The 13,025-nt window shown below is 44.5% G+C and overlaps 2 protein-coding genes across 5 annotated transcripts in view; both read left to right on the top strand.

The window, feature by feature from the left end:
- LOC140720368 (butyrophilin subfamily 3 member A3-like) overlaps positions 1 to 13,025 on the top strand; it is a 665,711-nt gene that overhangs the window by 390,236 nt on the left and 262,450 nt on the right. The gene's annotated exons all lie outside the window — the stretch shown is intronic.
- LOC140720453 (butyrophilin subfamily 3 member A3-like) overlaps positions 1 to 13,025 on the top strand; it is a 28,786-nt gene that overhangs the window by 4,000 nt on the left and 11,761 nt on the right. The window contains exons 4-6 of the mRNA XM_073035308.1: positions 2,380 to 2,499; positions 7,728 to 7,760; positions 12,848 to 12,874. Coding sequence (XP_072891409.1) covers positions 2,380 to 2,499; positions 7,728 to 7,760; positions 12,848 to 12,874 — 180 coding nt within the window. The remainder of the gene's footprint in view (positions 1 to 2,379; positions 2,500 to 7,727; positions 7,761 to 12,847; positions 12,875 to 13,025) is intronic.

Consider the following 13,025-nt stretch of genomic DNA (forward strand, 5'->3'; position numbering starts at 1 on the left):
TTAGATAAAACTTCATTTTTCAACTAAACTACGTCATAACATTAAATCACGCAGTGGCATGAAGTCAACATGGCAAATCCAGCCACGAACTGCCTCTCCCCACAGGGTGGGGTCCTCCTCTTATACCCTGTAAAAAAAAACCTGTCACATGATCTCTACAGGCGGGAAAATGACGTCACTCCACCATCACAAGACCATTACCTCAAGTCCAGTATAACTTCAACCCCAGTCACGTGACAAGGGTACCACTGTCATGTGTCACGAGTACGTAACACCATATAAAAATTACAGCATGGAAACAGGCCATCTCGGCCCTTCTAGTCCATGCCGAATGCTTACTCTCACCTAATCCCACCTACCTGCACTCAGCCCATAACCCTCCATTCCATTCCTGTCCATATACCTATCCAGTTTTTTTTTGAATGACAATATCGATCCTGCCTCTACCACTTCTACTGGAAGCTCGTTCCACACAGCTACCACTCTCAGAGTAAAGACGTTCCCCCTCGTGTTACCCCTAAACTTTTGCCCCTTAACTCTCAAGTCATGTCCTCTTGTTTGAATCTCCCCTACTCTCAATGGAAAAAGCCTATCCACGTGAACTCTATCTATCCCCCTCATAATTTTAAATACCTCTATCAAGTCCCACATCAACCTTCTGCGCTCCAATGAATAAAGACCTAACTTGTTCAATCTTTCTCTGTAACTTAGATGCTGAAACCCAGGTAACATTCTAGTAAATCTCCTCTGTACTCTCTCTATTTTGTTGAAATCTTTCCTATAATTTGGTGACCAGAACTGTACACAATACTCCAAATTTTGCCTCACCAATACCTTGTACAATTTTAACATTACATCCCAACTCCTATACTCAATGCTCTGATTTATAAAGGCCATCGTACCAAAAGCTTTCTTCACCACCCTATCCACATGAGATTCCACCTTCAGGGAACTATGCACTATTATTCCGAGATCACTCTGCTCTACTGCATTCTTCAATGCCCTACCAATTATCATGTATGTCCTATTTGGATTATTCCTACCAAAATGTAGCACCTCACACTTATCAGCATTAAACTCCATCTGCCATTTTTCAGCCCACTCTTCTAACTGGCCTAAATCTCGCTGCAAGCTTTGAAAACCTACTTCATTATCCACAACACCACCTACCTTAGTATCATCTGCTTACTTACTAATCCAAATTATCACCCCATCATCCAGATCATGAATGTATATGACAAACAACATTGGACCCAGTACAGATCCCTGAGGAACACCACTAGTCACCGGCCTCCAACCCGACAAACAGTTATCCACCACTACTCTCTGGCATCTCCCATCCAGCCACTGCTGAATCCGTTTCACTACTTCAATATTAGTACCTAAAGATTGAACCTTCCTAACTAGCTTCCGTGTGGAAACTTGTCAAAGGTCTTACTGAAGTCCATATAGACAACATCCACTGCTTTACCCTCGTCAACTGCTTCAAAAAATTCAATAAGATTTGTCAAACATGACCTTCCACGCACAAATCCATGCTGACTGCTCCAAATCAGACCCTGTATGTATATATATTCATATTTATTGTGTTAAGGTGTTCTTTATATTTGGATTTTTCTTGTGCTGCATTGGATTCAGATTAACAGTTGGTTCAATCTCCTTGTGTACTGGAAATGCCATTAAGCAATCTTGAATCCTGAATTTTGTGTGGAAACAGGCCCTTCTGCCCAACTGGTGCATGCCAACCAAGATATCTATCTATGCTGGTTCCATTTGCCCATGTTTGCAGTTTAAATCCACCCAGTCCATATCTAACTGTTATTCTGCATAGTTCCATCAACCTGCACCTAGACCATAGCCCTCCAAACCCTGTTCATCTGTGTATTTCTTAAAACTTCTCTCAAATGTTGAAATCAAACCCACATTCGCTGCTTCTGCTGGCAGCTCACACCATCCTATGAGCTCCTTCTCAAGTTTCCCCAAAATATTTCACCTTTCACCCTTAATCCAGGACCTCTAGTTCTAGTCTCACCCAACTTCAGTGGAAAAGCCAGCTTCTGTTTGTCCTATCTATACCCCTCATAATTGTGTATATCTTCATCGAATTTCCTCTTTATTCTCCTGTGTTCCAGGGCACAAAGTCCTAATCTCGTTAACATTTCACTGTAACTCGGGACCTCACTTTCTGGCAGCATCTTTGTAAACTTTCTCTGCACCCGTGCAATTTTATTCATATCTTCCCTTGTGGCTTTAGAAATACAGGGCACGTCCCAAAGTAGCCATGCACTTTCAGCCTTATTTTTCTGAAATAGAAAATGAATGATGTCTGTGGGTTATTTTCAAGGCGATGTTGTCTAATCATTGGCATTTGCTTTTCAGATGTTTTCTTCCCAGTTGTCTCGGGCTGGCTGGTGTTCTTGTGTCTGCTCCTCTGTCTTCTGTTGATAGCTCTTGGTCTTGGCATTTTCTGGACCTTAAGAAGACGTAAATACATGAAAGGTATGGTCTTGGTCTCACGCAGCCATTGGGCAACACCGAGTCACAATTTAACCCACTTTATTTTTCCTGTTACCAATGAAATTAAAACACACCCAGTGGCTACTTTATCTGGTACAGGAGTGGAACCCGGTGTTGTCTTCTGCTGCTGCAGCCCATCTGTTTCAAGGTTCGATGTGTCATGTGTTCAGAAGTGCTCGTCTGCACATCACTGTTGTAACGCTTGGTTATCTGAATTACAGTCAGCTTGAACAACTCTGGCCACTCTCCTCGGATCTTTCTCAATAACAAGCTTTTATTAGTTATTTGCATTAATGAGCAGGTGTACCTAATAAAGTGGCCACATCGTGTAGCTTGAAATAAGTAAGGGAAGCGGCATGTGTGCAGAAATAGTCTGACACTCTTTTGGATCTTTGCAAACCATGAAATCCCGATATTTTGGGTTGAGGTTGGTTGATGTGGGGGTGGGGTTCCTGTGGGAGAGGATTCAGAGAGGCCCATGTAACAATTGGCTTCGAAGTGGTTAGGTGTCTGCAGGCCCAAATCCATGTGGGCTGGATGCTTGTCCTGGGGTTGAAGGACGGTGAATGTGACTGTGGGAGGAAGGAGTGCAGCTCCTTTTGCTGTTTGTTTTGTTGCTTTTTGTGTTCTGTGTTGTTCTGCTGAACATTGTCTGATAGGTTGGAGATGGAATGTGGGGTAACACGTGCGGGCTGCCCCCAGCACATCCTTGGGTCGTGTTGGTTGTTAACACAAATGATGCATTTTGCTGTATGTTTTGAAGTCAACGTGATGGACACCACGGTAATGTAGCATGGGACTATTAAAGCTCAGAGCGTTTCTTCCACGCTGCCCTCAAGTTTACCTGATCCCTTTCCGACACCTCCCTCCCCTTTCTCAATCTCTCTGCCTCTATGTCAGGAGACAGCTTATCTACTGATGTCTGTTATAAACTCTCTGACTCCCACTGCTACCTGGACTATACCTCTTCCCACCCTGTTACTTGTAAAAATGCCATCCCGTTCTCTCAATTTCTCCATCTCCTCTGCAACTGCTCTCAGAATGAGGCTGTTCATTCCAGAACTAAGGATATGTCCCCCTTTTTCAAAGAAAGGGGTTCCCTTCCTCCACCGTTAACACTCCTCTCAACCATATCTCTTCCATCTCATACATATCTGCTCTCACCCCATCCTTCTGCCACCCCACCAGGGATTGGGTTCCTCTTGTCTTCACCTACCACTCCACCAGCCTCCACGTCCAGCAGCTAATTATCCACAACTTCTGCCATCTCCAGTGGGATCCCACCACCAAGCACATCTTTCCCTCCCCACTGATCTCCCTCCTGGCACATCCTTGCAAGCAGAACAATTGCTACACCTGCCCCTACACCCCCTCCCTCACTACCATTCAGGACCCCAAACAGTCCTTCCAGGTGAGGCCACACTTCACCCGTGAGCCTGTTGGGTTCATCTACTGTATCTGGTGCTCCCGGTGTGGCCTCCTGTATATCGGTTAGACCGGACGTAGATTAGGAGACAACTTCGCCGAGCACCTACGCTCCATCCACCAGAAAAAGCGGGACTCCCAATGGCCACCCGTTTTAATTCCACTTCCCATTTCCATTCCAACATGTCACCCCATGGCCTCCTCTACTGCACAACGAAGCCACACATGTTGGAGGAGCAACATCTTATATTCCATCTGGGTAGCCTCTAACCTGATGGCATGAACATTGATTTCTCAAACTTGCAGTCACACCTCCGACCCTCCTTCATCATTCCCCATTCCCATTTCCCTCTCTCTCCTTACCTGCCCATCACCTCCCTCTGGTGTTCCTCACACTTCATCATTCCCCATTCCCAATTCCCTCTCCCTCCTTACCTGCCCATCACCTCCTTCTGGTGTTCCTCACACTTCATCATTCCCCATTCCCATTTCCCTCTCCCTCCTTACCTGCCCATCACCTCCCTCTGGTGTTCCTCACACTTCATCATTCCCCATTCCCATTTCCCTCTCTCTCCTTACCTGCCCATCACCTCCCTCTGGTGTTCCTCACACTTCATCATTCCCCATTCCCCTCTCCCTCTCCCTCCTTACCTGCCCATCACCTCCCTCTGGTGTTCCTCGCACTTCATCATTCCCCATTCCCATTTCCCTCTCTCTCCTTACCTGCCCATCTCCTCCCTCTGGTGTTCCTCACATTTCATCATTCCCCATTCCCATTTCCCTCTCCCTCATTACCTGCCCATCACCTCCCTCTGGTGTTCCTCACACTTCATCATTCCCCATTCCCCTCTCCCTCTCCCTCCTTACCTGCCCGTCACCTCCCTCTGGTGTTCCTCGCACTTCATCATTCCTCATTCCCATTTCCCTCTCTCTCCTTACCTGCCCATCACCTCCCTCTGGTGTTCCTCACACTTCATCATTCCCCATTCCCATTTCCCTCTCCCTCCTTACCTGCCCATCACCTCCCTCTGGAGTTCCTCACACTTCATCATTCCCCATTCCCATTTCCCTCTCCCTCCTTACCTGCCCATCACCTCCCTCTGGTGTTCCTCACACTTCATCATTCCCCATTCCCATTTCCCTCTCTGTCCTTACCTGCCCATCACCTCCCTCTGGTGTTTCTCACACTTCATCATTCCCCATTCCCATTTCCGTCTCCCTTCTTACCTGCCCATCACCTCCCTCTGGTGTTCCTCACACTTCATCATTCCCCACTCCCATTTCCCTCTCTCTCCTTACCTGCCCATCACCTCCTCACACTTCACTTACTTCCATGGCATTCTGCCCTCTCCTATCAGATTCTGCCTTCTCCAACCCTTCATCTGTTTCATCAATCAACTTCCCAGCTCTTTGCCTCACCCGCCTCTTCTCCTGGTTTCACCTGTCACCTACTACCTTGTATTTCTTCCTCCCCTCTCTCTGACTTCTCATCTTTTTTCTCCAGTCCTGATATGGCTCTCAGCCTGAAACATCGACTGTTTACTTTTTTTCCTTCGATGCTGCCTGGCCTGCTGAGCTCCCCCAGCATTTTGTGTGTGTCGCGGACACGTTTCACTGTCTGTTTCGACATAATGAGATAAACAAATCTGAATCGGAATCCATTCTGTTTCTGAAGTGGCCTAGCAAGCTGCTCAGTTGTGCTACATCCAGTGTTAAAGCAAAAGAACGATATAAGCAGATACTCCACCTGGTATCAACCCACGCGCTGAATTCTGACTTCGTCAGTTCCAGTCCAGTTGTCCTTGCAAAGGTCTCCCGGAGGACATTTGAGGACAGTTGTTTGTATTTTCAGAGATCCCCCACAAAGGGATCTGTTGGCCACTTAAAGCAAATTTAGGCCACTCAGCCCTTCTACCATGCTATCATGTCTAATTTATTATCCCTCTCAACCACGTTCTCCTGCCTTCTCTCTGTACCCTTTGATGCCCTGACTAATCAAGAATCTATCAACCTGTCCTGTAAATATACCCAATGATGGTCTGCACAGCCATCGGTGGCAATGAATTCCACAGAGACACTACCCCCAGTTAAAGAAATTTCTCCTCATCTCTGTTATAAGGAACATCCTTCTATTTTGAGGCTGTCCTCTCATTCTAGTCTTCACCACTATTGGAAACATCCAGTCTATCTAGCAATATTCAATAGCTTTCAATAAGAGCCCACCTCATTCTTCAAAACACCAGTCAGTACAGGCCCAGAGCCATCAAACTATCCCCACACATTAACCCTTTCATTCCTGGAATCACTCGTGAAAATCCTCGACCCTCTTCAATGCCAACATATCTTTTCTTAGAAAAGCAGCTCAAAGCTGCTCTCAGTATTCCCGGGTTGGTGTGACCAATGCTGTGTAAAACCAAAGCATTACATCCTCGACTTTGTATTCTAGTGCATGCCATTGGAAGGTTGGGGTACAGTTCCTGCCACTCTCTGTAAGCACTTTGTACATTCTCCCTGTGAAATACAGTATTCTGATTTTTTTCCCACATTCCACACATGAGCTGTTAGGGTCAGGATGAGTGAGTTCTAGTCGTGCTGTGTTAACACAGCATCACTTGCGGGCTGCCCCCAGCTTTTCACAGACTGTATTGGTCATTGATATAGACAATGTATCTCACTGTGTGTTATAGTGTACAGGTGATAAACAAAGCTAATCTGTTATACTGACCAAGGCAGCCCTTGTAGGCAATATTCTGGAGTTGACTGCTGTTGTCCTTTGGTACTTCCTGTCCTGCTGGCAAAACTGCCCCAGCAGTGAGACCGATACTTATGGGAGCAGGTAGCACTGGAGTCCGAGCATTGACTACCGATCCCATAATATCCAGTAGAATTGGGTTCAACATGGACATGGACATCTCCTGCCAACTACCCAGCAGTGACCTTCTCAGCCAATGGAACCGTGCTGCTCAATGTTCAACATGTATGGAAGAAGCACTGAAAATAGTAATTGTACAAAACAAACCCTGGGTAGAGGGCCTCTCCCTTCAGGAATCACTTGGCAGCATGGTCACTGATCAAAGTGGTCAAGGCACGAAGGACCAGGATGCCATATTAGGACGGTAGTGATTAGCGCAATGCTGTTACAGCTCGGGGCATCGGAGTCCAGTCCGGTGTTCTGTGTCCTCCCTGGGGAATGTGTGGGTTTCCTTTCAGTGTTGCAATACCCGTTAATAGATTGATTGGTCATTGTAAATTATCCTGTGATTAGGCTCGGGTTAAATTGAGGATTGCTGGCAGCACTCCTCGAAGGGCAGGAAGAGCCTATTCTGTGCTGTATCTCTAAGTAAATAAAAATAAATCTGAAAAAATTGGATCCGCAAGTGGAAATGTGCAAACAATCGTGAGCGGATGAACTTACTTGATTGGCAAGAATGACATCTCCTTATGGCAAATGGATCTGTCCATGGCCACATTACAAAACTGACCACATGTGGTGTTTCTGGAGATAAGGTGACACCCAGCATTCCCTCCATCCCAGAAGTCAGTTGTCAGCCAATAAGCTTCACTCCATGGGATATCAAATAATGACTGATAGCTTTGGATACAGCAACAGTTATGGACCTGACATTCCTTCTGTAGTACTGGAGTTTGCATTCGCTGGTGCAATTACTCGTTCAGTTTTGAAATGCAGAATTCACTCTATTCATTCATAATTATAAGCAGAAATAGATGTTAATGAGAGATGCTGGTGTTTATATTAACTACAATTCCCTTGTTGAATTTTCTAGGTCTAGAAGATGACGAATCCGTCAAACAGTATGGTGAGTGTATAATAACTGAAATAAATGCACTATAACAATGAATAAACTCCCAGCTCTTGTAGATGTGCCTTGTAAAGAGACCATAAGGTATAGTAAGACATTAGGCCATTCAGGCCATCGAGTCTGCTGCACCATTCCATCTTGGCTATTTTATTATCCTTCTCAACCCCATGCTCCTGCCTTCTCCCTGTATCCTGGCTAAAGGAATTCCTCCTCATCTCTGTTCTAAAGGGACGTCCTTAATTTTTTTGAGGCTGTGCCCTCCAGTGCTAGACTCCTCCACTGTTGGACACATCTAATCTACCTCAGCCTTGCAGTATTTGACAGGTTTCAGTAAGGCACCAGCGGCTGAAGCTGCAGTACAGGGTTGTTAAATGATGTACTGAAAATTGACAAAGCATTTAGACCATAAGATATAGGAGAAGAATTAGGCCGTTTGGCCCATCAAGTCTGCTCCACCATTTCATCATGGCTGATCCATTTTCCCTCTCAGCCCAAATTTCCTGTCTTCTCCCTGTATTCTCTCATGCCCTGACTAATCAAGAATCTAACAACCTCTGTCTTAAATATTCTCAGTGACTTGGCCTCCTCAGCCACTTGTGGCAATGAATTCCACAGATTCACCACTCTCTGGCTAAAGAAATTTCTCCTCATCTCTGTTCTAAATGGATATCCCTCTATTCTGAGGCTGTGTCCTCTGGTCTTTAGGCTCCCCATCATAGGAAACATCCTCACCACATCCACTCTGTCCAGGCCTTTCAACATTCGATAGGTTTCAATAAGGTCATTCCTCATTTTTCTGAATTCCAGTGAGTAGAGGCCCAGAGCCATCAAATGCTTCTCATATGACAAGCCTTTCCGATCCGGAATCATTTTTGTGAACCTGTTTGAACCCTTTCCAATGGCAGCACATACTTTCTTAGTTATGAGGCTCAAAAGTGCTCTCAATACTCCAAATGAGGCCTCACCTACTGATTCTTGAAAGATCATTATATGTGCCTTCACAATATCTTCAGCCACCCCTTTCAGAACCCTGGGATGTATACTATTGGTTTAAGTGACTTATCTACCTTCAGTTTCCCAAGAACCTTCTGCCCATTAATGGCAACTTCACACACTTCTGCCCCCTGACTCTCTGGAACTTCTGGCACACTGCTGGTGTCTTCCACAGAGAAGACTGTTGCAAAATACTTAATCAGTTCATCCACAATTTCCTTGCCCCATTACTACCTCTCCAGCATCACTTTCCAGCGGTTCGATATCTACTCTTGCTTCTCTTTTACACTTTATCTGTCTGAAGTATCCTCTTTAATATTATTGATTAGCTTACCTTCTTATTCTATTGTTTCCTTCTTTATGATTTTTTTAGTTGCCGCCTTTTGGTTTTTAAAAGTTTCCAAATCCTCTAACTTCCCACTAATTTTTGCTGTATTATGTGGCTTCTCATTACACATCAGTGATTATATAAAATTATAAGCAAGCATAGGAAAGGTAAATGACAAGAAAAATATCAGCTCTGCACTCCAATCCCACACATACAATGTCAACTCTTTACAGTAACAAAACATGACAAAGCCCTATTCTCCTACAACATCCAGCTGAAAAGCTTGGTGGTTAGCTGAAAGGTTTGCTAAAAAGCTAAAAAGTGGAGGGAGATTCGTAAGATTACTTAAACACACAGCCTCTGTTTGTAAAGGATAAGGAGATCTGTATCCCAGAATAATGCATTTCCCCATCACCTCAAATATAGAGGTGAGTCATTTAGGACTGAGGGTCTGTTAGTTCTCTGATCATCTGAATTTGATTAGAACATAGAACCTACGGTAGAACAGTACAGCACAGTACAGGCCATTCAGCCCACAATGTTGAGCCAACCATTTACCTACTTCAAGATCAATACAACCCTTCTCTCCCACTTAACTCTCATTTTTTTTCTTTCATCCATGTGCCTATCTCACAGTCTCTTTAATGCTTCCAATATGTCTGCCCCTACCAGCACACCTGGCAGTGCCGAGGTGTATGCCGAGGAACTTAAAGCTGTTCAGGCTCTCAACTCCAGATCCGTTTACGTCTATAGGGTTTACCCTGTCTCCATTCTTCAAGCAGTCCGCAACATTGAGGGAGAAGTTGTTTTCTTGATACCACTGTGTCAGGCTGATAACTTCTTCTCTGTAGGCTGCCTGGTTATTATTTAATCCAACTCTGTAACATCAGTGTGGATCTGTAAGTACCAACCTTTGTTTCAAGATCTGTTTCCTTGTGAGATATTGCATGGGGAAAGGCTCTTTCAAACTGTACAAAGATGTGACATTCAATTTAATCACACAGCAAACACAAACCGTTTTTGCTTGAATTTACATAATATAAGTGACTTGCAACTTTTCAAAATGGGGAATAAAGGAAGAACAACCTGATGTTCATTTCCCATGCCTCCAGAGTCATAAAAAGAATCACAGAGTACTACAGCACAGATACAGCGGGACATTGATAGCGTCAGCTCAACAAGCTTTTTGAGGATGTGACTAAACACATTGATGAAGGAAAAACTGTAGATGTAGTGTATATGGATTTCAGCAAGGCATTTGATAAGGTACCCCATGCAAGGCTTATTGAGAAAGTAATGAGGCATGGGATCCAAGGGGACATTGCTTTGTGGATCCGGAATTGACTTGCCCACAGAAGGCAAAGAGTGGTTGTAGACAGGTCCCATTCTGCATGGAGGTCAGTGACCAGTGGAGTGCCTCAGGGATCTGTTCTGGGACCCTTACTCTTCGTGATTTTTATAAATGACCTGGATGAGGAAGTGGAGGGATGGCTTAGAAAGTTTGCTGATGTCATAAAGGTTGGAGGTGTTGTGGATAGTGTGGAGGGCTGCCAGAGGTTACAGCGGGACATTGATAGGAAGCAAAACAGGGCTGAAAAGTGGCAGATGGAGTTCAACCCAGATAAGTGTGAAGTGGTTCATTTTGGTAGGTCACATATGATGGCAGAATATAGTATTAATGGTAAGTCTCTTAGTAGTGTGGAGGATCAGAGGGATCTTGGGGTCTGAGTTCATAGGATGCTCAAAGCAGCTGCACATGTTGACTCTGGGGTTAAGAAGGCATGCGATGTATTGGTAAGCGGTAATATTGCAGCTATATAGGACCCTCGTCAGACCCCTTGGAGTACTGTGCTCAGTTCTGGTCGCCTCACTACAGGAAGGATAGGGAAGCCATAGAAAAGATACAGAGGAGATTTACAAGGATGTTGCCTGAATTGGGGAGCATGCCTTATGAAAACAGGTTGAGTGAACTTGGCCTTTTCTCCTTGGAGCGACAGAGGATGAGAGGTGATCTGATAGAAGTGTATAAGATGATGAGAGACATTGGTCATGTGGATAGTCAGAGGCTTTTTCCTAGGGCTGAAATGGTTGCCACAAGAGTACACAGGTTTTGAAGTGCTGGGAAGCAGGTATAGAGGAGATGTCAGGGATAAGTTTTTTACTCAGAGAGTGGTGAGTGTGTGGAATGGGCTGCCAGCAACGGTAGTGGAGGCGGATATCATAAGGTCTTTTAAGAGACTTTTGGATAGGTACATGGTGTTTAAAAAAAAAAAGAGAGCCCAGTAATTTCTAAGATTGGGACATGTTCAGCACAACTTTGTACGCCGAAGGGCCTATATTGTGCTGTAGGTTTTCTATGTTTCTAACCGTTAGTTTTTAAAGTTAGGCTTAAAGGCTTCTGCGTGTCCTAGCTCACTGAGATGTAGATGTCTTTCTTAAGGAAAGACACTGGCTGATGTATGGTCACACAAACATCAGTATTAACCAGATATGTTGAAGGAGTACAAACCAGTGTAGGCCTTGCACTGAGGATGGTAGGGCACTGAAGAGTGTGGGAGAACAGCAGGATCTCCTCCCTCGGAGTGTCAGACACCCTGAGCCAATAGGCTGGTCCTGGACTTATTTCCACTTGACATGATTAACTTATTATTATTTAATTATTTATGGTTTTATATTGCTATATTTCTACACTATTCTTGGTTGGTGCGGCTGTAACGAAACCCAATTTCCCTCGGGATCAATAAAGTATGTCTGTCTGTCTGTCTGTCTGTCTGGGAAAATAGATCCATGATTTCTTGAAAGTGGCATCACAGACAGACAGGGTCATCAAAAGATCTTTGGAAAATTGGCCTTCTTAAATCAGAGTATTGAGTGTTGAAGCTGGATGTTATGTTGAATTTGAATAGGGTGCTGGTGAGGCTAAATTCGGACTATTGTGTGCAGTTCTGATCACCCACCTACAGGAAAGATATCAATAAGATTGAAAGAATACAGAGAAAATTTACAAGGATGTTGTCAGGACTTCAGGATCTGAGTTGTAGGGAAAGTGTAAATAGGTTAGGACTTAATTTCCTGGAGCACAGGAGAATGAGGGGAGATTTGATAGAGGTATACAACATTATGAGTGGTACATATAGAGTAAACCAAGCAGGCTTTTCCACTGAGGTTGCATGAGACTACAACTAGAGTTCATAGGTTAAGGGTGAAGGGTGAAATATTTAAAGGAGAAATTGAGGGGGAACTTCTTCATCAAAGGGTGGTGTGAGTGTGGAACGAGCAGCTAGCAGAAGTGCTGGATGTAGGTTGAATTTCAACATTTAAGAGCAGTTTAGGTAAGTACACGGATGGGAGGGATATGGAGTGCAGGTTGATGGGATTAGGCTGACTGACGTTTTGTGGACTAGATGAGCTGAAAGGCCTGCTTCTACACTGTAGACACAGAGAACTCTGTGGAGATGTCGACTGCAGGATATCAATTGACTGACAAACCAAGAGAATGACCCTGCTGTTTCCCTCCAACCGAGGAAGCGCAGTCTGGGCCTCCATTTAATATTTCTATGAAAAGATCACTTCTCCATCAGCACAGCACCCCACGGCATTGCATTGAAATGGAGTCTGTACGTTGAGCCTGAGTCTTTCACTTACGTTCACCTCCTCTGCCAGGGAAGTGAGGTTACCCACCCTGACCTTGGGCTATCATAGAAAATGACCAATAACTTTGCACCAATAAGGTTATTAAAGTATATTTTTCTTAATTTTTCAGGCCACTGGAAACCTCTTGTTGAGTCAGGTAAGTCATAATATTTAACAGAAATGTTATGAAAATGTTGAGGAATGTAGATTCCCTGTGCACCATCAGTTTAAACTCCTCTAAGCTGCAGAATGGTGAGACTCAGAACAAACAGCGATAGGGCATAGTTAGAGAAGGTGGGAAGTAGATT

Source organism: Hemitrygon akajei, chromosome 2 (genome assembly GCF_048418815.1).
Source record: "Hemitrygon akajei chromosome 2, sHemAka1.3, whole genome shotgun sequence".
Classification (NCBI taxonomy): domain Eukaryota; kingdom Metazoa; phylum Chordata; class Chondrichthyes; order Myliobatiformes; family Dasyatidae; genus Hemitrygon; species Hemitrygon akajei.